Source organism: Aureobasidium subglaciale (assembly GCF_000721755.1).
Source record: "Aureobasidium subglaciale EXF-2481 unplaced genomic scaffold scaffold_3, whole genome shotgun sequence".
NCBI lineage: Eukaryota > Fungi > Ascomycota > Dothideomycetes > Dothideales > Saccotheciaceae > Aureobasidium > Aureobasidium subglaciale.
Genome location: NW_013566992.1, coordinates 1,008,672 through 1,035,386, shown reverse-complemented (window position 1 = coordinate 1,035,386; position 26,715 = coordinate 1,008,672). Strand labels below are relative to the sequence as shown.

General features: G+C 50.7%; 10 protein-coding genes across 10 annotated transcripts; 4 read left to right on the top strand and 6 right to left on the bottom strand.

The window, feature by feature from the left end:
• Window positions 1–212: 212 nt before the first annotated feature.
• Window positions 213–2,278, top strand: AUEXF2481DRAFT_26909 (uncharacterized protein; the record flags this gene model as incomplete). The annotated part of the gene is made up of 3 exons (XM_013491312.1): window positions 213–388; window positions 439–690; window positions 742–2,278. The coding sequence occupies 3 exons, from the start codon at window positions 213–215 to the stop codon at window positions 2,276–2,278; spliced, it is 1,965 nt and encodes a 654-aa protein (XP_013346766.1).
• Window positions 2,279–2,456: 178 nt separating this feature from the next.
• Window positions 2,457–2,929, bottom strand: AUEXF2481DRAFT_37063 (uncharacterized protein). Its single transcript, XM_013491439.1, has one exon. It carries the CDS (start codon window positions 2,848–2,850, stop codon window positions 2,605–2,607), a length of 246 nt encoding a protein of 81 aa, XP_013346893.1. The 5' UTR covers window positions 2,851–2,929; the 3' UTR covers window positions 2,457–2,604.
• AUEXF2481DRAFT_493388 (uncharacterized protein) lies at window positions 2,597–3,898 on the bottom strand. The gene is made up of 2 exons (XM_013491636.1): window positions 3,017–3,898; window positions 2,597–2,955 (listed from the first exon to the last, which is right to left on the bottom strand). Exons 1-2 carry the CDS (start codon window positions 3,643–3,645, stop codon window positions 2,916–2,918), a joined length of 669 nt encoding a protein of 222 aa, XP_013347090.1. The 5' UTR covers window positions 3,646–3,898; the 3' UTR covers window positions 2,597–2,915.
• On the bottom strand, window positions 3,761–7,000 carry AUEXF2481DRAFT_37062 (uncharacterized protein). Its single transcript, XM_013491438.1, has 7 exons — window positions 6,942–7,000; window positions 6,792–6,878; window positions 6,709–6,735; window positions 6,271–6,648; window positions 5,427–6,214; window positions 4,242–5,373; window positions 3,761–4,181 (listed from the first exon to the last, which is right to left on the bottom strand). Exons 1-7 carry the CDS (start codon window positions 6,960–6,962, stop codon window positions 4,101–4,103), a joined length of 2,514 nt encoding a protein of 837 aa, XP_013346892.1. The 5' UTR covers window positions 6,963–7,000; the 3' UTR covers window positions 3,761–4,100.
• Window positions 7,001–10,354: 3,354 nt separating this feature from the next.
• On the top strand, window positions 10,355–13,646 carry AUEXF2481DRAFT_2473 (uncharacterized protein; the record flags this gene model as incomplete). Its single annotated transcript, XM_013491219.1, has 3 exons — window positions 10,355–11,602; window positions 11,652–11,946; window positions 11,998–13,646. The coding sequence occupies 3 exons, from the start codon at window positions 10,355–10,357 to the stop codon at window positions 13,644–13,646; spliced, it is 3,192 nt and encodes a 1,063-aa protein (XP_013346673.1).
• A 1,294-nt stretch (window positions 13,647–14,940) lies between these two features.
• On the bottom strand, window positions 14,941–16,435 carry AUEXF2481DRAFT_46125 (uncharacterized protein; the record flags this gene model as incomplete). The annotated part of the gene is made up of 2 exons (XM_013491471.1): window positions 14,941–16,355; window positions 16,405–16,435. The coding sequence occupies 2 exons, from the start codon at window positions 16,433–16,435 to the stop codon at window positions 14,941–14,943; spliced, it is 1,446 nt and encodes a 481-aa protein (XP_013346925.1).
• A 560-nt stretch (window positions 16,436–16,995) lies between these two features.
• Window positions 16,996–17,513, top strand: AUEXF2481DRAFT_37056 (uncharacterized protein). The gene is made up of 2 exons (XM_013491437.1): window positions 16,996–17,271; window positions 17,330–17,513. The coding sequence occupies exons 1-2, from the start codon at window positions 17,035–17,037 to the stop codon at window positions 17,426–17,428; spliced, it is 336 nt and encodes a 111-aa protein (XP_013346891.1). The 5' UTR covers window positions 16,996–17,034; the 3' UTR covers window positions 17,429–17,513.
• On the bottom strand, window positions 17,430–21,525 carry AUEXF2481DRAFT_37052 (uncharacterized protein). The gene is made up of 4 exons (XM_013491436.1): window positions 17,920–21,525; window positions 17,751–17,813; window positions 17,577–17,673; window positions 17,430–17,513 (listed from the first exon to the last, which is right to left on the bottom strand). The coding sequence occupies exons 1-3, from the start codon at window positions 21,410–21,412 to the stop codon at window positions 17,579–17,581; spliced, it is 3,651 nt and encodes a 1,216-aa protein (XP_013346890.1). The 5' UTR covers window positions 21,413–21,525; the 3' UTR covers window positions 17,430–17,513; window positions 17,577–17,578.
• Window positions 21,526–21,698: 173 nt separating this feature from the next.
• Window positions 21,699–23,378, top strand: AUEXF2481DRAFT_86484 (uncharacterized protein; the record flags this gene model as incomplete). Its single annotated transcript, XM_013491541.1, has 1 exon — window positions 21,699–23,378. The coding sequence occupies one exon, from the start codon at window positions 21,699–21,701 to the stop codon at window positions 23,376–23,378; it is 1,680 nt and encodes a 559-aa protein (XP_013346995.1).
• A 746-nt stretch (window positions 23,379–24,124) lies between these two features.
• On the bottom strand, window positions 24,125–26,465 carry AUEXF2481DRAFT_2468 (uncharacterized protein; the record flags this gene model as incomplete). Its single annotated transcript, XM_013491218.1, has 5 exons — window positions 24,125–24,707; window positions 24,761–25,841; window positions 25,893–26,135; window positions 26,192–26,294; window positions 26,346–26,465. 5 exons carry the CDS (start codon window positions 26,463–26,465, stop codon window positions 24,125–24,127), a joined length of 2,130 nt encoding a protein of 709 aa, XP_013346672.1.
• Between the last annotated feature and the right edge of the window lie 250 nt (window positions 26,466–26,715).

Sequence of the window (26,715 nt, the reverse complement as noted above, 5' to 3'; positions counted from 1 at the left end):
AATAGTGCTTGGTCTGATTGGAAGAGCGGAGGCTTGGCATACAGTGATTGTCCTAGGTCATTATCCAGGCCTCGTCTGACAAACATGAAAGCCCGCTAGTTGTATATTCAAGATTGTGCGTCTTTCGACTCGATGATAGTCGTCGGACCCAGCTTTTCTCCTACATTCTCTCTTTATGCTTGCTTCTCATGTTCCGGCAAACTAATCCAAACATGCTTCACTTCAGATTGGGGATCTGGCCGATGATCCTCGGCCTCCTGGCGATGGTGTATGGTCAAGATACTGGTATCCCTGCAACAGTCTCTGATCCATTTGCTTTATGGCCGACAATCGACTCAACTTCGTTTGCAACTGCCCTCAATATCTCCATCGGTTGTCTGGATGCTATGTAATTCTCCTACTCATTTTGATGTTGTATGGATTACTGACAGAATGCAGGAATGCTTCGTTGCCATGCGACAGAACTCTTCTGAATATGGCAGGGTCAGTGGACAACTACTGGTGGGAGATTGATAATCTCACTCAGTTGTGCACAAACGACTGCTGGGTGTCGGTTCAAGCCTGGGATGCCAACGTGTTCATCGAGTGCCAGGACGATAGTCTAGTCGCATATGGCAAAATGGTACCAGCATCCGACGTTACGGGACGATACAATGATGGCATGAACATCGCATGCTTGACCAACCAGAAGTAAGTACCGCTAAGTGATCAGTGATCCCAATGCTGAAGCTTCCTTCATAGCGCCACTGATACTGACGACGACTACCTATACTGTCTTGCTGAAAGTCAGGAATGGGCAGGAAGTGATTTCATCCGACCAGATTGCTCGGTGAATCCTTCAGATCCGTCTTGTGCTGATCCATCCTATGTCAGCCCTGACGACTCTCGCATGGCCAATCTCTACTCAGACGATGTTCTCTGTAGCGAATGTTTCGTGCAGATGCTTTATCAGCGAACCACTTCGCAATATCTCCCGGATCACGATTTCTCAGACTATCTTATTGCTCAGTATCAGGATATCTTGGATGTGTGCAACGCAACGGAAGACTTTCCCGAGCTCCTCATCAGAGCGCTGCCGAATTACGCTGTCGCGACACCACCAGTTCTAAATCTCACAGGAGTCTACACAGACTTGAGCTGCTCGCAAGGGCAGTACATCACTACTAGCTCGCTGGACCCCAACGGCAACTGCGCGTCGATCGCTCAGTACTTCAAGGTTGCAACTGGTGCGGTACAAGCTGCTACAAACAGCACGACGTGTAAGCCCTCAGCATCCGGGTTCTGCTTGCCAGCAGCATGCCAGATATCTCAGGTACCCAGCAATGGCAACCTGACTTGCGACGCAATCGCATCCTCGTTGTCCACGTCCAACCTTACAGTGACTGTTGTGAGTTTTCTCAACTGGAACCCCACCATCAATGGCCTTTGCGACAGCCTCACTCCAGACGAATTCATCTGTGCTGGACCTCCTGGAGGCATTTACATACCTCCTCCGCCGCCTGCTGGGTCTAACAGCGATAATAACCAGCAAAGAGGCGGAAATGATGGCAGTAGCACCGGAAGATTTGGTAATGCCACAGTTCAATGTACCTCGGCGCAACAACCAGATCCGATCCAGGATGGCATTCTGTCCACCTGCAAGACCTGGTGCCAGGCATATCCCGATGACTATTGCTACCAGTTTGCCATGGAGACAAACATGACACAAGCCCAATTGTATCAGTGGAATCCGGTCTTGGGTAGCGGCGGCGCCAATTGCCAGACGCAATTCCAAGCTGGATACTGGTACTGCGTCAACGACGGCTCAATCCAGCCCACAACAACCAGCTCAACTCCTACCAAGTCAACATCGACCAGTACATCAGGATCTTCACCCACTCAATCTGGAATATCACCATACTGCAACAAATACCAGATTGCCAAGTCTGGAGACTACTGCTACGTATTCGCGTCGAACAACAACATCACCACTGATGAACTATACACCTGGAACAGCATCCTCGGTACAAACGGTGCAAACTGTGGAACTACATTTCAAGCCGGCGATTACTACTGCATCGGTGTTGCACTTCCATCGCCAACACAATCAGGAATCGCAAAGACTTGCAACAAGTATCAGATTGCAAAGGCTGGAGATTACTGTTATGTGTTCGCACAGGATAACAACATCACGACCGATCAGCTGTATACTTGGAACACGATTCTGGGAGCCAATGGTTCGAATTGTCAGACGCAGTTTCAGGCTGGTGAGTATTACTGTGTCGGTGTTAGTTCGTGAAATGTCAAGAGCGCATCTCCTGTTCATCATTAAGCTTGAATCTCCTTTACAACAGTCCCAATATACAAGAGTACATCAGCTCTATCGTCGCATCACACGTCACGAAAGACTAAGATTAATATTGCTGAATGAATGCATCAAGAAATCTGTAGGACTTTGGAAAGCAAAAAGGATTTTCTTTCTCGCGCTTTCTTGGGGGGATATCGAAGATCAAAATACAATTCTCTCGTATATCCTTGCTGAACAGTCTCAACTCCACCCAAGCATCAAGTCTCCTATTACCGGGAGCTTGATCTCAAACTCCATACGCCAGACATACCTTCTTACTAAAACACGACATTGTTCCCTAACATCCCTCCACCACATCCGAAAGGTCTTAAACTCTCTTCTCTCCCCACTCCTCTAGTCATGCTGGCCATGGTGATCATGCTTGCCATGCTTGCCGTGCGTGCCGTGCGTGCCATGGTGATCATGCTGGCCATGAAGCTGACCATGATAATCACGCTGATCACGATGACCCTGATCACCACGAGGAATATCATTCCCATGGCCCCCCGGAGAACAATGGTCATAATGGCAAATCGGCTCCGGCCAAGATCGACAAGCACTAAACCCATCATCAGCATACCCACAATCCCTACACCAATCCGGAAGTGGGAATTTTCTTATTTTTCCACCTTCACATTAGTATAAATCATCCCTATCATCCATCGCCTTGGGGGGGGAAGAAAAACTCACTTTTGTTCGATTTTCTTTTCGCATTTTTTTATTTCTTTGACATGGCATCTGCCGTCGGGGTGGTGCCGAGGGAGGAGGTGGATGGGGGCAGCAGCAGCAGCAAGGATGGGATGGTCGTTGCTTTTTGTGAGGTCACACATGGAGCACCATGCAGGAGGATGGTTTCCTCTACACCAACCCGCTTCAACATCTGTACATCTCGGATTTCCCGAGGCGGTGACTCTGGCGAAATCGGTCATGAGACCTGCACTCATAGAAGGAGGCAAATTCGCCAGAGCAGTATCGAGATCAGTGACCGAGGTTATCTTGATGACATCAAGAGATCTTTTTCCAAGATCGCCGCAGAGGTCGCACCAAGCGGGTGGGCTACTCCCTCTACACCAACTGGCTTCTACCTCTGTGCAGTAGGGATTACCTGGCATGGCGGCGGCGAATTCGGTCATCAAAGCTGCGTTCATGGATGGAGGCATGTTGGCGAGTGTGGTGGTGAGGTTTGTGGCGAAAGCTGCACGGGTCTTGTCGTGGAGGGCGTAGGCTTTTGCCATGGAGTTGAGAGTCGAGTCGGCTGGTCTGGCAGATACGTAGGCGGCGCTACTGACCAAGGCCAAGGTGAGGGCGGTAAGCTTCATAGCTGACTGTGACTCGGTGTTGAGGTTTCAAAGTGTAGTAGTTGATCAAATCTTTTTGGAATGTTGAGGAGAGCTCGAATTTATGATGGTAAGGAAAGAGAAGATTGATGTAGAAAGTCTCTCTATTTGTATGGCTGTTGGAGGAGTCACCAAGTGCAACTTACTCAAACCTTCGCGTTTTTCCATCACTGAAGCGAAGAGTCACGATGGAGTCATGAAATACTCCAGATCAGTCGGGCAGCAAGGCGGCGAAAACCATTCTGCATTCACGCGATATCCCATACTCTTGACAGTCAGCAAAATCCTCGAGAAAGTGCGTCGATTGCAAGAATTGGTCAGTAGATTAAGGGTGATAAGGAGAACTAGAACGCTAGCAACCAGGCAAATGGCTCATTTCAATCATGACTGTACATTCGAGAACATCAACACGATACATCTCCGCTCTCCCCGACATCTCAGTATACATAGTATGTCTGAGTAAGAGGCAGTTCGGTGGCAGGTTCGGCCTCACAGATCATACCGTCCGCCTCGACAGTCTGGAGCATAAAGTCAGCATAACCACTCACGCGACAAATGTCAAGGATTTAGTAACTCACATAGCTCTCAGCATCAACCTTCATCTTTGGCTTGACGTCGTTGAACTTCATGTTCGACTTGCCGATATTTCTGCAGTTCTTGACTGCTTCAACTCTCTTTCTCAAACCGCACTTGTTGCGCACACCCTTCGCTTGTGCTGCCTTGCTGACAAACGCAATACTGTTGTGAGGAACAGATGCGCCAAACATGGGTCTCATCATCATAGGTTCGACGGTAGGGATACTAGCATTAGCATCACCCATCAAACTGTATGCGACCATACCACCCTTGATCACTTGAGTAGGCTTAGTACCGAACTTGGCAGGATCCCAGAGAACAAGATCGGCCAGTTTGCCGACTTCGATGGAGCCAATGATGTGCGACATTCCCTGTGCGATTGCAGGGTTGATAGTGTACTTTGAGACGTAGCGCTTGACGCGGAAGTTGTCCGCACCGGTGCCTTCATCTTCGGCTAGGTATCCTCGCTGTGTCTTGTTCTTGTGTGCAGTATTCCAAGTGCGGAGGATGACTTCTCCACAGCGACCCATGGCTTGGGAGTCTGAGCTCATCATACTGATGGCTCCGAGATCGTGTAGCACATCCTCAGCGGCGATTGTCTCTGCGCGAATACGGCTCTCGGCAAATGCGACGTCTTCAGGGATGTTTCGTGACAAGTGATGGCACACCATGAGCATGTCCAAGTGCTCATCGAGAGTGTTGTTGGTGTAAGGTCTGGTTGGGTTGGTACTAGAAGGAAGAACATTCTCATGCTCGACGACAGAGATGATGTCGGGTGCGTGACCACCACCTGCTCCTTCGGTGTGATAACTATGGATAGTGCGCCCTTTGAAGGCCGCAACAGTGGTCTCGACGAAGCCGGACTCGTTTAAAGTGTCGGTATGGATCAAAGTCTGGATGTCGTGTTCATCGCAAACACTCAAGCAAGTGTCGATGACCTTAGGAGTAGTGCCCCAATCTTCGTGCAGTTTGAGACCGCAAACGCCAGCCTCAACTTGTTCGCGCAGCGGTCCAGGTTCGCTGTCGTTGCCTTTGCCAGTAATGCCGACATTGAGTGGTATGATGTCAGTAGCTTGAAGCATACTTTCAATCAACCATGCGCTTGGCGTGCAAGTTGTAGCGTTGGAACCAGTGCTGCGTCATGTTAGCATCTCAAGCCGAAAGGTGAAATCGTTGAAGGCTCCTACCTTGGTCCAGTACCACCGCCCAAGATGGTCGTGATACCTGAGGCGAGCGATTCGGGAGCTTGTTGAGGACAGATGAAGTGAATGTGACTGTCAAAGCCGCCATATGTGACAATCTTCTTCTCAGCAGCAACGACATCCGTGTTAGAGCCAACAACCATGTTGGGATCTACACCTTCCATAACATCTGGATTACCTGCTTTGCCGACACCTACGATAATACCATTCTTGACACCGATATCGGCCTTGTAGATGCCGGTGTAGTCGACGATTAGAGCATTTGTCAAGACAAGGTCCAGGCAGTCAATATCTGAACGTCCAGAAGCTTGACCCATACCATCACGAATACTCTTGCCACCTCCGAAGGTGCACTCATCACCGTAGTGTGTAAAGTCTTTCTCAACCTTGATCCAGAGATCTGTAGCACCGAGACGGATACGATCACCAGTAGTAGGACCAAACATGGAGATGTAGGCTTCACGCTCCAGAGTAAACATGTCAAGATGAGCAGAATCGCCAGCAGGCTCTGGTGTGTGGTGGAAACCTCCTTGCTGCAGTCTCTCAACAAGAGATTCGGCAATTCTAGCATCGTGGAGGGACCCAGTAGCTAGACCATTGCCACCCTTGATGACCTGATTGCCGCCAATCTGAACAAGATTGACAGTCTTGGTGTCACCAGGCTCAAAACGGACAGAGGTTCCAGCAGCAATATCCAATCTGTATCCCAGGGCCTTGACACGGTCAAAGTCCAGGCGAGGGTTTGTCTCGACAAAGTGGTAATGGGATCCGACCTAGTCACTATTAGACACTCCCTCTCATTCCGACTCTCAGGCTCATATTGACCCACCTGAATGGGACGGTCTCCCTTGCTGACAACCTTCAATTGTATCCTCTTTCTGTCCTTGTTCAGGACGATCTTTCCGTTCTTCAGGGGTATTATTGCGCCAGGTTGTTTCTCGGGGAGGTATGCCGAGGGGTCGGCGTGTGGGAAGACGTCCTTATCGGGAATGGGCAAGAAGCTTCCATATAGAGCTTTCTCGAGGTCACCGTCATCTGAGCTGATAGGGTGGTGGACGGTGACCAAGTAGGTGCCGGAGGGAAAGGTTCCTTCGACTTGAAGCTCAGCTAGAGAGCTGACTACAGGCGGTAGGACATGGCGACGGCCGAGGATGGTCTTGCCCAGCGACATGAGATCTGCCACCGAGTGGTTGCCATCGCGGATAAGCTATCAGGACGCGTTACTTTAGCCTGTACTCGGAGTGCAAGTGCAGAGATGGGGACCAACTTCTTGGAGAACACTTGCGATCAAAGCCTGGTCGAGACGTCAGCGGCCATCAAGGTGTAAGTCATGTTGTGCAGCTGTCATACCGTCGCTTCAGTGTGGTTCAGCTTGACACCGCGTGCCAATCTACGCTGTGCAAGCTGGCCGACTTGCGACACCACCAGCTTGTCAAGCTAGAGTCATGCATCATGTCAGTATCTTGGTCACGACGTGCATCATCTCATCAAGACGTGTACCTCTTTCGGGGTCAAATGCATTTCGAATCACTGGTCGAAGCACCTCTAAGAGGCTCGAGTCCGCAAGTTTGACACACCGAAACCCCCACCTCTGCTTGGCGAAGCTGTCACAACGTTGCACCCCACGTTTTGTTCTAGTAGCTGCTATTCGTTATCAATATATCGATATCGTCCAGCTAATATTGTTTAGGAGATTACGCCATGTCTAAGATTTTGTTTGCTGGACGGGCCGAGCAATCCCTCATTTGCCAGTAGTTAATGACGGATATGCTGTATACCTGTTTCTAGGGAAGTCAAGGCGCTTGATGAGGGCATTCGACATGCTTCGACGTATAATTCAGTTCTCTCACTACCCTTAGCACTCCTAGGGCCTCTTTGCTATCCCTTCAAGTTAAGAAGGCAGCTATAAGTTACTCGCTTTGTTTCTAGCCCATTCAACGCAATCGTGTGTCTTGATTTCTCCAGAGAGAAGGTTTTGAAGTTTGTATCAGGGTCACCCTAACAGCCATCTTTTGGATCGTCCATTATCTTCCTGACCTACGCACTATCAACACAATCCATTTGAACAGAAGGAGACGTCTGTTGGTCTTGTAAGAAATCTCCAGGACGTGTCAGAGAAAGCTACCGAAGCACGTGAAATCTTTACAAACCCTTGCTTAGGAGGCTCGTCTCTTTGCCTCCGATCAAGACTTCGAACGTGGCAGATTTCCTGTCGTTTGACAGCCCAGTGACGAGACACATTCTAGAAGCGCGAGACGTCATTCCATGGCCGCCTGAACCGTAGAGCGCAATTGACAGTACCGGTACGCCTCGTCAACAGACGTATAGCCTTCTTCTGCCGCTCCTGCAAGGTGCTTTGACATCTTCGAGGCGTCCTGCCCTTGACATGTCCATAATTTCCCATCGGCTAGAACATAGCATGGCGCGCTTGCCGAGAGAAAGACCATTTGGGACTCGAGCTTGCCGAGCGTCCATTATTATTTTTGTCGAAAGATTAATGGAGTTCAGACCATCTCGTACCTTCATCACCATCGACAACAGTCGTCTCCGATCGACTGTGCAGCCAAAATGTTGCGAAATCTGCCTTGGCAGTAGACGGACCACCACCCGAGTGCAGGCTGATCTCAATTTTGTTGTAGCCCTGGTTTGACAGAGCGGCTCCCGACGTCCCATATTCTCGATGTTGTGCTTTGGTTTGGTCGCAAACGAATTTCCGCCATGTCTCGTTTGGGATGCCTGCGTTTTCGATCTCCGCCCTCGACCAAAGACTTTGCCCACGTTTTTCCAATTCTGCCATGGAAGATGGAAGGACTCATGGAATGACGGAAGCATTCAGGTACATGAAACATCCTTGTCAAGACGCTTTTGCCATCCACGAAACGTACAACGGCAGCCATCGAGCAGATTTGGCTCGATTCGCGTCGATGACCATGGCTGGCTGACAACAGGAAGAGACAAAACCCCGAAGCACGAGCCCTAAGTGATAAAGTATGTTTCTGAACCGAGTCCGACAAGCGCTTCGGGGAATCCGGACTGCAAGTTCTTGACAGAACATGCAAAAGACAGCAGCTGATCGACTGCATGAATATCGGAAGCTTTTTGGCAGCACTGTTAAAGGTACCTTTGTGGTATACAATCTAAGTAGTGACAACGTTCTTGCATGTGATTTTGGCACATGTTCGCTCAGGGCCTCGACGCGGAGAAGGGGCTGACTTGTTACAGGATAGAGTTCGACCGACCAGCCGCAGTGGCCGCCCTCGCATGCCGCTTCCGGCGCCATGCAAGTAATAGTTAAAGCCCTTGTGAATCTTGTCAGTAGTTCGTCGCTATGAAGATAAAGCACTCGCCATTGCTGCAAGACACACGTCTGTGACCAGGCCTGTCAATTCGTCATGTCAGATAGTCTCGCAAATTTGACAATCTGACACAGTAGACGGGATCAGATATCCGAGAGCTGGCGACGACATTAATCAATCTGAAGTGGTCGAGGCAAGAAAGTGACGTCGATCGTCAGCACGATCTCACAATACATGTTAGAGAAGTGGGCCTGACAGACGGCAAGCTCCCAGCCACTTGGATGAGCTTGCGATAGACCATGCGAGCACCGTCGGAGCAAGTGAGAGTGCGATCGGTTGACAAAAGGACAAGGGCAGACTTTGGAAGAGAAAGGCGAGCGAGATTGGTAGGACGACTTCTGAAACAATGCAGAAAGCTGTCGCTGGACGCCTGGTAACGGCAAGAACGAGGGGGAAACAACGGTACGAAGGACGAACGATGATACACAAACAGATGGGTGCCGAGACAGAAACAGAGATGGGTAACGGGTCGAGTTCGTGGAAAGAGAGCTGAAAGAAAAAGATGTGCAGTAGGTAGATAGTGAGAAGGCAAGAGTGGATAGTGGTTAGGCCGAATGTCTCGGTCGCAGGCGTCTAGGACTCTAGTGGTATTTGAATTGGAAGTAAGGCGCGCTATGGGATTAATTTAGAGCTTGGCTGCCCAGAACCGAGATATAGACAATCTAGGGGGATTGATGTTACTGAACGTGTGTCGGAAGCTACGCGACGTCAAACATGTGCTATTCATGTGTTTGGCACCAACTAGGCTTCAGGGAGGAACGATACGCAAATCTCGGTCACAAGGAAGCAAGTCGACCTGAAGAGAGTCTGAAGAATGCATCGCACATCCTTAGAGAATCTCAAGTAGGCCGAGTAGGATGTTGCATAACAGATGGACGTCTGGTGGTCTTGTTACTAGTCGTCGGGCGGTGTGCTGGAAGAGAATCGGCAGCCGATCTCTAGCAAGATCCGGTTTAGGGGAAGAGCAAACAAACTTGAAAGGAGAACGGGTGGATAAGGTTTCGATTATCATAACACTCCAACGCTCCTTTGGTCGAGAAGTGAGACCTACTCGCCTGTCGCTGCTCGTGTTAGTCTGCTGCTGCTTCACAGTCGTCCAGAGTCGTCTCTCTCCCTCGAGTGTCGGTAGGTAGCAAGTGCCATCGCAAGCCTCGAGTCTACGATCGCTCCTGCCTGGTGGTGCCCGAAAAACGCTTTGTTCTCCAGTTGGCTTTTGTCGCTTATTGCATACTGCCTTGACTGCTTTGTTCGCGGCTTCCGCAGAAATTAAGCGGATCGAAGGTCTTGCGTTTCACTTCGGTGCATCCTGAAGTTGGACTGGCATTCTTTCCTGCTACCGGGCCACGCTACACCGCCCACGCGCGCCTTTATCACACGTCCACACCATCCATCCATCCTCGAACTCGTCAGGTCGCGCCATCCCCGACGAGTCCGCCCTCCGAGACCGCCGTCGCCCTAGCCATAGCCATAGTCATCGCCGCCTGACCGCGAGCGCTCGATCCTTATCCCTGTGCGCTCTGCTCGTCGCTGCCGTCGTCGCCTGCACTCAGCCATAGAATGTCGTCGGCCGCCGTACATGCCTTGCCGCAGCATTTCCAACAGTCCTCACCCAATGCCTCGCCCTCTTCAGCCCGCCGTCCGCAGAGCCAAAGACCTTCGACCGGGTCCGGCCCTTCACACTTCGACACTCCTTCTGCCATAGCTGCCCGTCAAGTTTCCTCGTCCTCGACCCAGGCTTCGCCGAACCACCGCAAGATCTCTACCGCCTATGACTCGATGGAGCCCGCCATGCCTCAACAAGATTACACATCTACTCACCCACACCTCAACACAGATAGTCCGTCGCAGGCCCGTCGGAAAGAGTTGGATCAACCCTCGTCGCCTCGCCATATGATCCCCGACACTCTTCCTCGTGAAGACAGCGCCATCTTGAGCAGGTTGGTTATCGACGACCCGCAGGCCGACGCTGCTCGTGAGAGAGATCGTCAGGCCGAAGCACAAGCCATGTCCGCCAACCACCACCACGAACCCTCCATGTCAACCATGGAAGCCCCTGATGAGGCTTCCGCCCCCCGCCGCCGCCAAGAGCACCTCAAGTCAAGTCACCCTAGAAAGGAGACCAAGTTCGGAGAGTACATCCTGGGACAGACACTGGGTGAGGGAGAGTTCGGCAAGGTCAAGATGGGGTGGAAGAAAGAGGGAGGCGTCCAGGTCGCCATCAAGCTGATTCGCCGCGAAACGTTGGGCAACAATCCCAACCGCCTTCCCAAGATCTACCGCGAGATATCGATTCTCCGCGGACTAGCACATCCCAACATCGTCCGTCTGCATGAGATGGTCGAGACCGAGAGGCATATTGGAATCATCCTCGAGTACGCGTCGGGCGGAGAACTGTTCGACTACATCCTGAACCACCGCTATCTTAAGGACAATGCGGCCCGTCGGTTGTTTGCACAGCTCGTATCTGGTGTTGGCTACTTGCATAAGAAGGGTATTGTCCATCGCGACCTGAAGCTGGAGAACCTACTGCTGGACCGCAACCGCAACATCATCATCACCGACTTTGGCTTTGCCAACACCTTCAACCCGGACGATGAGCTGGGCGAGGACATCGAGTACAATCTGAACAACAAGGACTTTGTTTCCAAGATGGGCCTGGAACACGTACAACCGACCGGTCACCGTCGAGGTGATCTCATGCAAACGAGCTGTGGTAGCCCGTGCTATGCTGCGCCAGAACTGGTTGTTAGTGACTCGCTCTACACTGGCCGCAAAGTCGACGTGTGGAGCTGCGGTGTCATATTGGTGCGTCGTGTCGAGTCTGAGCAACCAACAATACGCTAACTCTGTCTAGTACGCAATGCTTGCAGGATATCTGCCATTCGACGATGATCCGGCCAACCCCGAAGGCGATAACATTAACCTATTGTACAAGTATATTGTGTCGACTCCCCTAACCTTCCCCGAGTACGTCACCCCTCACGCTCGCGATCTGCTTCGTCGCATTCTCGTGCCCGATCCGAGAAAGCGCGCCGACCTGTTCGAAGTTGCTCGTCACAGCTGGCTGAGCGAGTACGCCCATGTCGTTGGTTTCATAACAAGTACCACGACTACTTCGGCCGACATTGTCGACTCTGCCATTCCTACTGGTAAGTCGCCTTCTCGCCAAATTCGTCCTCCGGCGACTGATGCGACCACAGAAGATCAATATGATGTACCACAACTCGCCCGCAGTGCATCCGTCAGAGAACCTTCCAAACCTAGTCAGATTTCTGTTCCTGGTGGCCTCATCAACAAGAATGTTCCCATCAATGAAACTGAGACAAAGACGCCCCGCGATGCTAAGCGCAGAACTGTGCAGGTCGAGTATGTTGCTCCCAACTCTCAGACCGTGCGCCAGCAACCCATTTCGACCTCGCTGCCCACTAGTGTCGCTTTGGCACAACCTGGACCTCCTCCTTCTTCTCAAGGAAGATCGCGTGCGAGAGGGGACAGTGCTTCCGGACCCGTGGCCGTCAACCCTGCATCTTACGATCCATCGACCAGTGCCCAGCGTTCTCAACCACGTCCAGCTACCCAATCCGCAATGTCGCCTCCTGTCCGCCCCCATCGCGAGCCTGCACGAGCAGTCACCGACTCGACTCCATTCACCGTCGGTTCTCCGACTTCAAATGCTCGTCCTACTACGAGCGGCTCGAGATTACCGTCGCGTGGTAACTCGTATGGTCAACCTGCGCTTGCCACGGTCGCTGCTACCAATGCCGAAGGTCGTTTCTCGCAGCCCAACAAATCTTCTGGCTACATGATCTCTGGTCCAGGTTCGCAAGAAGGCTCAAAGAGAAACTCATACACAAGGCCAGTCAGCCAGCATCTGCCTGCCGACTACCAAACGGCTCCTCAACAGCCCGCAGAAAGACAAGTTCGTGGACACAAACGTTCTAACACGATGGAAAGTTTCACTACAAAGTTATTCGGTCGCACTAACTCTCGCCGTCAATCGGCCACTCCGCAGGAGATTGCCAACGCCCGTCAAGAGAGGGAGAAGGCTAATCGCATGTATCCTCCAGTCAGCATGAAGAACGCCATGCCACACTCTGGTGAGGACCTCACTCGCCCGTCTACCGAGTCGTCTCGCCGCTCCTTTGGCTATAACCGTAAAAACAGTGAGACCGCCGGGCCCAGATCGTCAAGGAGATTCTCTTTCCTGCCCATGTCGTTCTCTAGGATGAGCTTCTCTGGTGCATCTGGTCCCGAATCCGCTGAGGGTGGCAGACGCGCTTCTGTTCAAGCAAACGCTCGCAGTCGTCCTGCTTCAAAGCAATCGCCAATCATGGCATTTGGCCAAGGAAGAAGTCGCTCGCCAAGTCAAAGCACAACTAGCAGCAGTATTCCAGTTGTACAGGATAGTAACGTTGATGCCCGCCGTAAGATGACTCACCAACCTGTACGTGGTGCAACCGCGCCCGATCTTACCAAGATGCAAGACTCTGGATTTTCACAGCAGCAGCAGTTTTCTAGACAGCAGCAACAAGAGCAGCAGTACAACAACTACACTCCTCCTCAGAGTAGCGCTGGTCGACCAAGACAGGAGAACCTTTACACCCCTTCGCAATCCGCAGAATCACAGGCTTCTGATTCAATTACTCAGACGCCGCGACAGAAATATCCTGCCGGCTTCAACGAAGCTGAACCTGCTGTAGCAAAGCCTCAACAACGCCAACAGGCAGTGCTACAGAAGAACCGCAAGTTCGGAGATGCATACGAAGGTCATGGCAATGGTGGCAGTAGCGGTGGTGCCAGACGAGTGATGGACTGGTTCCGTAAGAGAGGCAAGGACAGGAGCAACTAGGAAAGTCTTTGTCCGGCTTGTTGATGTTATTTTGGTGCTGTTTGATCGACCGTCGAGCAGTCTTCTTCTTCCTCTTCTTCGACTCCTTCTTCTTCCCGAAGCATTGCCTTTTTGCATCTCCCTTGCTTGTTTTCTTATACCCTTTTTTACTCTTCTCTTGTCTCCTTGTTTGCCATTTTATTCAAAGGCTTCCTTTTTCTCCGCCTCCTCCGCCCCTTTTCTTCTTCCTTTTGCAAACTTTTCTTCTTGAACGTAATGATAATTGCTTTCCATTGGGTTCTTGTTTATCGATTCTTTTTCTCTCTTGCTCCCCTTTTGTCTTGGGTCAGCGTGGCGTTTTTCCTCTTGCAGACTTTTTCTGTCTATTTAGTAAATGTGCACTGTTTCTTTAAGTCTTTGGCATGGCATTGAATTCTTGGGAAGACTGCTGGGAAGGGGGGTTGGAAGGGTCAAAGAAGCATGAGGGTAGAGAAAAGCCTTTTTTTTTCTTTTTCCGCCATTCAAATGTATTAGTCGGACACTTTTTTTCATTATAACAAATCTTCTTCTCTTCTTCACCTGAACATTGCCGAGGCGTTGTAAAATTGTTGTAATCATGATTGCTTGTTTTTGGAAGTTCAAAGTGACTTTGTATCAAGCACGAGTTTATAAGATGTGGACGTAGACTTTTTTTTCCGCGACGAAAACCTGTAATTTCTTTGAATTTCTGAATCATTGTGAGCAGAAGGAGCTAATGAGATCTGAAGGATGTGTGTGGAGCAAGGGCAATATGGCTGTTGTGTGATGTCGTCCCACTTCCTCTATAACGATCGGAGAGCTTTGATAAATTCCAAGCATGAATTTCTTATGATGGCCCCCTTCGAACAAACTTGTTCGTTTTCTTGTATCTGGGCGTGTCTTTTTTTACTTTTCGAAAATCGAATCAGGACGTTTCTCACATCTCCGAAGATTTTTTTCTTCCTTTGGACTGGTTTCTTTCTGTCATGTATAGCTCGGATTTGGGGGGAGGCTTTTTGCAAAGTCAGAAGATCATGGGTGCGGGTGTTTTTGTCGATATTGCTTTGTTATTATGTCCACTGTATGGTGCTGTCTTGTTAAAGAGAATTGGCATCGATGCAAAAGCGGTAAAACGCGATGTGTATAGAGAAGGGGAGAAGGCCTTGTGGTACTATATTATATAATCTCACACCCTCGACTTTCATTTCCATCCAAGAGAAGAAAAAACAAACCTTTTCTTTTTCCCACCCGCCTCATTTGTCATGGACCCCCCAAAACTTTTCCAAACGGGACATGCTCAAACAGCAACACTAGATCTACCCTTTCTCTGGAACCCGGCAATCAAAAAGGCCAACTCGAGAGCCTGTTTCTCATTCAACCTAGGGTCGCAGAAAGTTTCGTATCTGCTTCCTAAATCTTCGTCTTCCAAGCCTACACTACCACCCGTGCATTCGGTTACTGCGTCGCCTGTGAGTTCTAGATGCACACCGCCTAGGACACTACCCAAAGCACGGTGAATGCGCAAAGACGCTTCCAACTCATTAAACACGGCGCCGAAAGATCTAGTCTTGATGCCCGTAGCCGTGGAGCGAGTATTTCCATGCATGGGATCGCATTGCCAAACCACAATGTGGCCACTTTGTCGAACTGCTTTGATGTGTGTAGGTAACAAGTCTGAGACTTTGGCTTCACCATATCTAGTGATCAAGGTCACTTTTCCAATTTCCTTGTTTGGATTCACAATGTCGAGGAGTTCGCAGAGGTCGGTGACGGAAGTTGTAGGTCCTACTTTGATGCCGATGGGGTTTATGATGCCGCGGAAGTATTCGATGTGAGCGTGATCAGGCTGACGAGTACGGTCGCCTACCCACAGGAAATGGGCAGAAGTGTTGTAATGACCCGTTTCATCTTCGTCGTCTTCGGAATCACTGATACTGCTACGTGCCACAGAAGCAGAAGTTCCGGCACAAGCAGAGAATTTGTTGAGGGGATGGCGGAGTTCTCTGGTCATTGCGCTTTCGTACTCGAGTAGCAGGCCTTCATGGGAAGTGTAGAGGTCGACGGTTTGGAGTTGTCCGGCGGTGTCTGCGCCGATTGTGCGCATGAAGCGAAGAGACTCGGCAATCGAGTCTACGATCTTGTGGTAGCGCTCTGCTAGGTCGGGGTCGGCCACGTGACCCAAGTTCCAGTCTAGGGGGTTGTGCAGGTCAGCGACTCCAGAGGCCAGTTGAGCGCGAAGGTAGTTCAGAGTTGCGGCAGAGTGGAAGTAGGCCTCGACGAGACGTCCAGGATCGATGGCTCTTTCCTCGGCAGGGTAGCCGTTTAAGATGTCACCACGGAAGGAAGGGATCTTTGAGCCATCTGGTTGACTTTCCATGGGTGAAGATCTGGGCTTGGCGTACTGACCAGCCATACGTGCGATACGAACGACAGGCTTATTAGCACCATAGATGAGAACGAGAGACATCTGCAATAGCAGCTTGGTCTTGCTGTCGATAGAGCTGGCATTGCAGTAGGAGAAGAGTTCGGCACAGTCACCACCCTGCAGCAGGAAAGCCTTGCCGAGTGCTACATCCCGCAATGAGGCACGAAGTTTCCAGATTTCGTGAGCTGTAACCAGAGGAGGTAGATTGGTGAGTTTAGTCACAGCCTTGTTGACTGCAAGTTGATCATCATAGACAACCTCTTGCTTGATGGGCTTTGAGCGCCAAGCTATAATTGTGTCAGTCCTGGAAACTGTGGTATACATGATACGACCAACACGTCGGTGTCCAGTCGTTGTTGGCTGCCATAATGTAGATGTAAGATCTTGATGAATTGCGGTTCTGAAGAAATGATTAGTATGATGACATTGCGCAACGCTCTATACAAGAGGGATGTAGTATTGAAGAAACACCATAGTATCTTCGACCCATCACATCCAATGGACAGTGGTAAGATACAGGGGATCCAAGTATGACGCCTCTTGTTCGATATTGACGGAAACGCGTGACAATAAAATCCCAAGACCACAAAAAAGAATTTCCAGCAGAGTGTGAACCTCGCAAATAGATGAGCAGAAAGTGAGAAGATCGCAACCTACCTCGATTCAAGAAACCCGAGAAACTTGTTGACGAAAGACAGAGAAAACCGATGTCCAGCAGGATGTTACTCCCAAGTGTACTCGACTAAGTCTCCAGTGACTCAAAAAGGCGCGACACGACTCTTGACCGCAGGGCGTGCATTTCGCAAATTATTGACACCAAACGTGCCCTAAACCCCGATTCTCCGATAAGTTCGCCAAGCCTTTTCTCACAATTTACGTCATCGCTTGAGGTATAAAACACCCGAGTGAACAATCAATCATGTTGAACCGCAAACCCACTAAACAACAAACAACAAGAAAATTATAATGGCGGAACCACAGCCTCCTCAAATTCAAGAGGGTGATCAGGCAGCCTCTGCTATCCCTGGTGTTGCAAAGCCCGAGACCGCAGCACTGGAATTCCTGTCGTCGACACACAACAGCTCTTCTACCACAACATCAACAGCAGCGCTAGGCAAAGCAATGAAGAACCTCGATCTCAAAGACAGCTTCAAACCAGATGTCAAGAATTTAAAGGTTGATATGGCTGATGTGGTATTGTTGGTGAGTTTCGGAAGCAGGTGACATGAGAGAGGGGTGCAAATGCTAATGTCTTTGCCAGGCCGACAATTTGGATGTGTCGAGGGTCAAAGCGACAGAATTACTGAAGAGCAATGATGCAGATCCAGTCAAAGCTATGAGGGCTTGGTTCACTACTTGAGAGGAATATTGTGCAAGGCATGGTGGGAGCTAAAGTCATTGATACACCTGGCCCAGATATAGCAGCTGGCGAGACGCAGTGATGAGTACCATGACAGCAATGAGAACATGAGACAACAGAGTTAATGCTAATACCATCTTCGAATCAGTATCACACTATGGTTTCACGATCTGCCGATACTCGGGACCCGTTCAAAATGAATAGAGGTATAATGATTCGAATGTCGACAATTTGGTATCGTAGGTGTAAGCGCGAGAAAAGACAACGACATCAGAAAAGCGTAAAACCCCAAAAAACTAACCAATCTCACCAACCAATGCAGTACCAATCATAACTTCGTGATATCTCGCCTGCTCATGACATCTACTCTCGTCCTCCCATGAAGGTCAAACGTCTGTTATCCTCATCCCTGATCCTCAACTTCCTGACTCTATCAACAGGTGCCGTCATCTGACCTGCCTCGAGACTAGCTCCCCTAACACCCAACGAAGCAGAAACATCAAACTTGGCAGTCGGTTCATCAAAGAAAGCATCTGCCATTTCCTCGTCATCATCCCATGAGTCTCTGGCTTGTTTGCGACCAGGAGTCTTCTTGACCGGAGAGTCATCGCCCCAGAAACTGGATGCTAGAGACACTCTAGCAAGACTTTTATTGGTTTTGACGAGGTTGATACTCTGTCGACCACCGGTGATACTCTGTCTCGAGCTGACACTCTTTCGATTGGCACTGCTGTTTGCACTGCTAGTGTTGCTGTGGACGATGTTACCATCCACATTCCTGAGCGCAGCAGGCTCCATCGACTTTCTCCTTCTGCGACCGCCGCGAGGCACCTCGTTGAGGTCAACAGTGTAAATGTCTGCTTGTTCATCCATACGGGTGCCACTGCGCTCACAGTCTGTTACCCAGCGGGAGTTGACACAGAAGACCTTCTTGCTGTTGGGATTTTTATTGCCGAGACGCACTTTTTGCAGTGTAGCCGGCGAGCCATCTTTGAAGATGACATGAGTGACACGATCAGACCAGGTCTTGGTAGTGCGGGCGCCCAGGCCCTGGAGAAGGGCGATGAAAGGGCCTGAAGCAGATGATCCGTCGAGAGTGAAGACCTCAACCAATGCTGTAACAGCTTTCAGAGGCTGCATTGGATGAGGTGTCATTGGGTAAACGGCTGGTGTTGCCAACCCGGCGGCCTTCAGTGGCGTCTTCATGGGCGTGCGCGGTGCTTCTCTTAGGCGCTTCACCGGACTACGGCTGGCGTCACGGAGCTTCATTGGGCTACGACTGCTGCCACGGAACTTCACCGGGCTACGACTACTACTGCGAGTCTTTAATGGACTGCGAGCCACACTTCGTACTTTGTAAGAAGAACTAGGGGTATGCCTTCTAGGCTTCGCGCCAGAAAACGGCACGTGAGGGGAAAATGATTGCGCTTGAACATGTTCGATCGTGCTGAGACGGCTTTGAGAAGACATGGAATCCCGTTTGCGGGCGTTTGACTGCTCTTTTGGAACAAAAGAATGCATCTCGGCCAAGTCCGGGATCGTGTGTTCGAGCAAGGATTTGCGAACCGAAGATCTTCTTTGCTTACTGGCCCACAGCTTAGCGAAAGACACACTGGTAGTCGGCTTGATAGAAGTCTCGGCGGTTCGAGGTCGCAGGTCGCCAGTTGATGGGGTATGCAAACCAGCCGCAGGAAGAGATTTTCGACGAGAGTCGAATGCAAACATGGACCTTGCGTAGCTCGGAGATACCGGTGGCGCTAGAGACGATCTTCGTGCGCTACCAGTTTGCTCAATCCGTGTCAAGTCGTTCTGAGGGAGATAAGACTGACGACGAGAACTGTATCCGGGAGTTGACAGCTCCATGGGATCTGCTTCAATATGCTGCAAATCAAGGATAGGCGTATCGACATCCTCCTTGGCAGGCGAAGCTTGGTCAAAGTTGACCAGGTCGAAGATATCGTCCTTGAGAAGACTCATACGTTCTTTAGACAGACCCATGCTCAACCTCTCGCGGGCGGCTGGTGTTGCGAGATATGGAGTAGGAATCGCGGCAGCGTTCTCGAGGTTGGAAGACAACTTGATACCGTGCTCATCGACTTCTAGTTGAGAGGGATTGACTGTCATAGTCACGTCGTCTTCATTCTGCACCGGTTCGGTCACAGTGACAGATGGACTGTCATCAATCTCGTTCGCGTCAAGACCACCGAGAGCAAACTGCATGCGAGGGGTCTTCAACATCTTGGCTGTGGTGTTTGAGAATGACACACGCGAGTTGACATTTGGTGTGGTTGCTCCTTCGTCTTCGATCAAGGAGAGGAGATCATTATCATCGAGAGAAAGTCTTGATGCCGGTGGCGTGTTCTCGCTAGGTGAATCTACGTCCGCAAAGTCACGGTGTATGACAGAGGCGGGGGTCGAAGGTGCAGGTGATGAAAGCAGTTCCGAGTCCTCGACGTCGATTTGTGCGACACTCGCAGCGACAGAGATTGGTGACGAAGGTAGAGATGTGGTAAATTCGGCCGAGAAGTGTGGTTGAGGTAGAATGCTGTCGTCGACTTGAGTTTCTTCTGTAGCGCTATCTGATTCCTCCGAAGAGGCATCAGCCGCGTCTTGTGGAAGATCGATGTAGTCTGACTCCTTGTTGTTATCCTCTTCCACAATGGTGTCTTCGTCAGGCTCGTCGTCTTCGCCCAGAAGGTTGGCAGCAGCAGCAAGTTCGTCTTCCGAGTCAGATTCCACACTTTCAAATCTGATGGTACGAGCCGGGGTGGGCATAATCATGATGTCGTCATCATGGCAACTCTCCAATTGAGCATCGAGTTCATCAGCGCTCGACTCTTCTAGCTCTGATTCCGTTTCGTCTTGAGTCTCCTCTCCGGCTGCCAGAGTGTCCAAGACGTTGACGGTGATGATTGGCAGCGGAGTAGGGCGTGGGGTTTGCTGCTTCAGGGGACGGAAAACCATCAGCTTGTTCGCAGCCCTAGCTACAGTCATAGGACGAGGGGGCGATGCGGCTTGCGTAGTGTTTTGCGGGAGTCGTTGAGTCTGGGGAGTACCTTGAGTGGCTCTGTGGCCAAGCAGACGACGTGCAGGAGTTTGTAGGGTTTTGTGCTTGTGTGTGCTTGCCGAGAAAGTGTCCTCTTGTCGTGATGCCTTCTGACTCCTGGTAGCACGACGCATCGGCGTCTTGGGTCCGCATATCTCATCGTCGGAAGAATCCTTCTCCTTGTTCCCTTGCTCTTCGTCTTCCGCATCTTGGCCTCGAACATGTCCAGTCTCTTGACCACTTTCGAAGTTCCGGACTTGGTGGCTTGTTCCATTGTTCGGCTTTGGCGTAGCTGTGTGTACGCTTTCCTCTTGTTCCTCGACCTCCACATCGCTGTCTGACCGTACCACTGCCGCCGGCTCGGGTTGTGCTTCGACTTCTGGCTCGACTTCCGGCTCTGGCTCTAACGCCGACTCTCGTTCAGCCTCGGACTCAATACTCTTTCGAGCCTTTTTAGATGGCTTGATCTGAGCTTTTGAGACTGGTGGTTGAGAGATGTCTTTGGCGTCATCCTCTTGCTCTTCTTTTGCTTCGGACTCGGCCTCTGCTTCGACCTCTGGCTCAAGTTCGCATTTCTGCGACCTCAAGTTTTTTCCCCTTGCGACTTCTGGAAGTGCAGGCTTTCGTCGGGTTGTAGAGGTCTTCTTAGGAACGGGCTCGAGTATCGGTTCTGATGTCGGTGCTGCGGCGGCGCGTGTTTGACGTTTCGGGCGCGCTACTGCTGCTCTTGTTGGCGGTGCAGATGTCGTCCTTGTCGATATGGTAGTAGCTGGTTGCTCGGTGGATTTTGTGGCAGTAGAGGCTTTTGTTGATGTAGTTGTGGCCTTTGCAGTAGCGCGGCGGACAGGCTTCTTGCGCAGAGCCAACTGGCTGCCGTTCTCCTTGTCGTCATTGACGTCGGGCGCCTTTTTGGCCGCCATAGCTCGTGTGGCTACCATGGTTGTCTCTGGTGTCTGGTCGAAATACTGTGTGGGTTAGCAATGGGCGAATTGTTGCGACTTCATCAAGAGCTTCCTGTGTTTACTTTTGTACACAAACAATCCCCGTCGGCACGTGCACAGACCCTTCTGGCCGGCCTAAACTCCGCCTTAATTCCCACCTCCACCTGAGCAGGAGCCATACCTTCTTCCTTCCTACTCACAGAACACATCGTGTGTGGACAGGTACGATCAAAATAGAGTGTAGTCGACACATGCTGCATCTTATGATGATCGCACTGCAGTCATGGCCTCCTTCCCGCACCTGCCACGCGAGCTCCAGCAGAACATCCTCGATCATCTTGTTGTCGATAAGACGAATTTGACTTTGGACGACAGAAAACGTCTGCTCTCGCCAATGAGGGTAAACTCCTTCTGGTTCCACCACTGCGCAGATATTCTATGGAGTCACTTGTCCAACTTGGAATCTACATTTGCTCAGATGGGCTTCGATGAGGAGAGGCGGCAGCTGTATGTCAGCAAGATACGCATCCTAGATCTCCATTCTGCAAGACTTTATTTTGACTTGATCGAGAACCTGAAATTCTCGAGCTTGACTTACTTAAAACTACGAGGTCCTCATACTGGCATATTACCTTTCCTGCAACCAAACTTGAAGTTTGTGCAGTTCCACGGCACCTTTAACTCGACTCGCCGTGAACTCGACCAGATGGTTAAGCTTTGTCCTAATCTACACGAGTTACAAATCGCTCCTTCCAGAGACTGCTTAGATCGTAGCGTGATTGCAAAGCCTAATCTAGATCCTGCTGATCCAGAGTCTTTCTCACGATTCATCAGAGGCTGTCAGCAAATTAGACGTCTCACCATTGGCAATCGTCTTCCTACTTCTCTCGTCTGTGCTGCAGTAGCTGGCATACAGCCTCTCATAGCTCGACAGTTCGAGGAGCTGGTTCTATCGCAGGTCGACACAGCAGCTCTGTCACATGACCTTTTCAATTTTCTGGATGCTTGTGGTTCCTTACGCAAGTTCGAGTTGCGTGACAGCAGTGGAGATCAGAACTTCATGTACATGTTGCTGAGTCGTCTTGCTGATCTCACCGACCTCAGGCATCTTCGATTGGATCAGGACTTGCAGGATGATGTGGTAGACAAGGTCCTTCAGGGCCGTGATACTCCTTTTCAGAATCTGCAATCTCTGGCGATCAAGGGTCAAATGTCGCCGATTTCTGATTTCGTCTCCCTGTCGATGCAATCACTCACGACACTCCAGCTTTGGGTCGATGATCCGGCACATCACATATGCCCAAGTTTAAGCCGTCTCAAAAACCTGACTTATCTGAACCTAGTCATTGGAGCTGTTCCTTATTCACGCTGGACCTCCGATAGTAGATACATGCCCGGACCAAAGGACTGGCAAGCCACATCTGAGGATATATTTGCTTTGTCGGCTCTGAGCAATTTACACTCATTGATCATTCAACCTTCTGGTATCAATCTTACTGCACCATGGCTAACGGACGATCTTTTTGTCCAGTGGATGAACAGCTTTTCACATCTGAAACATCTAGAGATCAACCTAGAGTGTCCAGTCGCACTCTCTGGTATCGTCGCTTTCTCAAACAGCCACCCTCATCTTCAGACGTTTAAATTCATGTCAATCTTGACAATCGACAATCGGATTGATCTTCCATCACCAAATTTCCTCGACTTGAAGCAACTGAAACTCTACCTTGATCTACAATTCAGTGACGATTATGCCCATTCGTACATGCGCAATCTATCTGGAAATTTTATCAAGACTCTCAGCTCCTTGAGCACAAACGACTTACGGATAGAGTCTGCCACTGGTGATGCGTATTTGCCTCCAGATCAGATACCAAATCAGTCACATGTGCGTGTCTTGGATGTGCGAGCGGTTTCGAGAAATGGGTCATGGAAAGGCTCTTTTCGTCCTTTCTCAAGCTGAGAGGCTGCGAGTTTGTAGCTACTGTTACCAAAAGAAAAGTAGCAGAACCCTTCTCTATCAGTATTGACCCAACTCCCATCATCTTGACGCTCCATTCAGCAAAACTCCTCCTTTTAGCCATTCAGGCTACTCAACACGCCCCTTGTCAAGTATGGTAAACAGAGGGGGATAAGAAAAAACATCTCGTCTCCTCCAGCTTTTTTCACGAAAGCACGACAGAAGCAAGCTCTCGTTCTTGAAGCATTTGTTTTGGGGGGGGGGATAAAACAAAAATTAAAAAAATTCAGGGGGATATGAATATATATATATAGGAAAAGAAGAATTTTAATCACATTTCCAAGAACCCACACAACCGTCAAGGACCGTCAAGGGGATTCAAAGTGCTAAAATCGAAAAAGAACAAGACAAGAAAAAAAAAGCTTTCTGTTTTTTGTTTTTGGATACAAAAAGTGCTTTATGCGGAGAGACAAGGATCAAAGTTAAGCCATGGGATATAGAAAGATGCTTAACGACAAGAAACGAAAGCGTCTCATGCTCCAAAAGAAGAAGAAGAAAAAGAAAAAAAAAGAAAAAAAAGGAGAACGCCTGTTTTGTCTCCCGTTCTACACCCGCTTGAGAAATATTTGGTATCCCCCTTTGTCATGAGAAAGAAATTATGCTCTAATCTCAAAAAGAAAAACGCCATGATTGCCTAATCCCCGTGATATTCATTCCCAATTGCTTCCCATGTTTCTTCACACTCATACTCAGGTATCTGAGATAAGCGTAGGTGCGATTCTCCTTCTCTTATCCCTAGAAGCCTCCTCCCCTCCCTCATGATCACGCTTATTAGACGCGTTTGCCGCGGAGGAGACAGGCACAGCAGCATGCATGACAGGTGTAGCAGCCACATAGCCAGGAGTCTGAGGTGGTGTATACATGGGCATCCCGCCAATCATGTTGGTGCCGGAGCTAGCGGCTGTGAGACTGGGTACACTGCTCATCTCGGGTGTGTCGGCGGAAGTTTCGGGAGCTGCCATACTGCCGGCGACACTGACTGTGGACATGCTTCTAGCCGGGCTGCCTGGCATAGTGAAGAGTGATGGTGATGGTGCTCCGTGGCCTTGAGATGATGGATTACGCATTAATTGAGGCATGGATGCTGTGATGGGGGTTGATGCTGGAGATGCGGCTGTGGTGGAGGGAGATCCGGCGGTGTTGATCATGGAAGGTACATGGCGAGGAATGGGCGGGTGTTGGTATGATACACCGAGTTCGCCAGGCTGGAAGTTCAGACTGGAGCAGAAGCCGTCGGACGATGTAATGAGTAGTGTGTTGCCATCGTTTGACCTGCAGTAAGATTAGCATGTGGAAAGAGCTGAGAAGATGCATGGTCAGCTTACCAGGTCAAGTCGGTGAAAGTGGCGTAATGCAGGTTGCTGACAACGCATAGCGGCTTGGACTGCTGGGTGTCGTAGACGTGGACAGAATCTTGAGTAGCGACGGCGTAGACTATCCGGTATGGCAGATCAAAGACTGGCGGGGGTCCATTGAAAGGAGTCTGTGCAGGCGAGCCATCTTCGTTGATGGGAGCTGGATGGGCGTGGCTTGGTGCCGGAGAAGGAACGATTGGCGGAGGCTCCATAGCAGAGATGGATCTGGCAGGCACAACAGGCTCGGGGAGAAGAGGAATCTCATCTTCCATGTGTGTGTCGATTGTAATGTCTTTCGTCGGGACCGGGGAAGCGCGGAGAGTGTAGAAGATGGGCGAGCATTTGACGGCCAGCGAAGGCTTCTTGTGGCCAGGCAACTTTGCGACAGGCGGCTTGTTGAGTCCGGCTCTTGTGTAGATATAAGTCATGTTGACCACGTCATCTGTCTTGTTCGGCTCTGTCGTAGGAGCATGGGCTTCCTTGTGTTGGCCAGCGGGTGTAAAGAGCAGACTTCCATCGGGAGCGAAGGTCAAGCGGCGGAAGAAGGATGTGAAGGTCTCATTGGCGTACATGCCAGTGCTGCGGGCAGGCATGTTCAGGCCGCCTCCAATGCTGGGAGAAGCTGAGGGCATAACGGCGGGTAGAGGCATGGACGGACTGGGCGAGACGGAGCGGCGCATGGATTGGCCCGAGACGGAGACGGAACCGAACGAGGATCGGCGACTGTGGGTGGTCTGTGGCGGGTTCATGGGCAGGGCGAGCGATAGAGGAGTGCCGGGAGCGCTGGGAGCGGGAGACTCGTTGCCGACAAACGAGGCGCGACCACGGAAGTCTGGCGGAGCAGGGCTGCTTTGTGAGACGCGGCGGGACGGCATATCCATCTTGCTGATCTTGTTGTGGTTGGTGAGACTGCAGGAGCCATCCTTGGTCTTGAGTGTGTAGACGTGGACGGAGCGGTCGCTCGACTGGGTTGCGATGTATTCGTTTAGCGGGTCCCATGCGACGCCTTGGACGTAGTGGTTGTGTTCTGCGACTTGGCGAATCACCGAGCCTGTTGTCTGTCAGTCGTGGTGCTCTGCATGGCGGTGCATGTCTCGCATACCGGTCTGGGCATTGTAGATGCGGGCCACATTGTCCATGCTGCCCGTGATGAAGAAGACGCCGTCTGGGGACCAAGCCAGATCATATATTTCCGATCCCGTCGACCGACACATTGTTTTTGTCCGCCATGTCTCCTTGTCTTCTAGTTTGTCTTCTCCAAAGTTGTTGGCATGCAACGCTGCATTCTCGGCCGGAACCCAGAGCAGAATGTTTCCGTCGTCTCCCGCCGATGCGAGCATTTCACCTGCTCGATCGTTAGCCTGCTTGTTGATGATGGGGGGGAGAACAGTATGGCCATACCCTTGGGACACCATCGTACTACGTTGACAGCTTGTGTGTGTTTGGCCAGCGTCGACAAGTATGTCACGCTTCTGTCGTCTCCGCTTCCGTCAATTTTCCAGAGCTGCTGCTTGTCAGTGTCTCTTCTGAACCATCGTGTGATACTGTGACATACTCGGACATTGTTGTCACCGCCTGCTGTCGCTAGTCTGCCCTTGCCGTGCGGTTCGAAATGTGCAGAGTAGATTGGTGTGTTTTCGTCGTGCCATGACACCAGCAGAGGAGCTGCCTTCATCGTGCCAGCAAGACGTTGGAGCTTGCTGTCTTGTAATGTTCCTGTATGTCGGATGTGCTGTGGTAGAGGTCGTGTCAAGTAAATGTGGGAGAAGCAGATGGGTAGTCAGAGAATGGCGTGTTTTCAGGTGGACGAGAAGTTGATTGTCAGCGTTAGCATTGCATGTCGATACGACGGCCGTCCAGCTTCACAACCTCCTGCGAGTCCTGCATCCTGCCGATTGGCTTTGTGACCACCCCAAGCCCACCCA

Bases quoted from the DNA above. Each gene is read 5' to 3' on its own strand.
- AUEXF2481DRAFT_37063 (XM_013491439.1), bottom strand. From the start codon at position 2,850: ATGACCATTGTTCTCCGGGGGGCCATGGGAATGATATTCCTCGTGGTG.
- AUEXF2481DRAFT_493388 (XM_013491636.1), bottom strand. From the start codon at position 3,645: ATGAAGCTTACCGCCCTCACCTTGGCCTTGGTCAGTAGCGCCGCCTAC. The intron at 2,956-3,016 runs GTGAGTTTTTCT...ACTAATGTGAAG, and splicing joins GAAAAGAAAATCGAACAAAA to GTGGAAAAATAAGAAAATTC.
- AUEXF2481DRAFT_37062 (XM_013491438.1), bottom strand. From the start codon at position 6,962: ATGCATTTGACCCCGAAAGAG. The intron at 6,649-6,708 runs GTTGGTCCCCAT...GCGTCCTGATAG, and splicing joins TCGCAAGTGTTCTCCAAGAA to CTTATCCGCGATGGCAACCA. The intron at 4,182-4,241 runs GTGAGTTACTAA...TTTATGCTCCAG, and splicing joins AGGTTGATGCTGAGAGCTAT to ACTGTCGAGGCGGACGGTAT.
- AUEXF2481DRAFT_37056 (XM_013491437.1), top strand. From the start codon at position 17,035: ATGGCGGAACCACAGCCTCCTCAAATTCAAGAGGGTGATCAGGCAGCC. The intron at 17,272-17,329 runs GTGAGTTTCGGA...TGTCTTTGCCAG, and splicing joins TGGCTGATGTGGTATTGTTG to GCCGACAATTTGGATGTGTC.
- AUEXF2481DRAFT_37052 (XM_013491436.1), bottom strand. From the start codon at position 21,412: ATGGTAGCCACACGAGCTATGGCGGCCAAAAAGGCGCCCGACGTCAAT. The intron at 17,814-17,919 runs CTTCGTTGGGTG...CAGACGTTTGAC, and splicing joins TGCCAAGTTTGATGTTTCTG to CTTCATGGGAGGACGAGAGT. The intron at 17,674-17,750 runs CTGCATTGGTTG...TCTCGCGCTTAC, and splicing joins TCACGAAGTTATGATTGGTA to ACCTACGATACCAAATTGTC.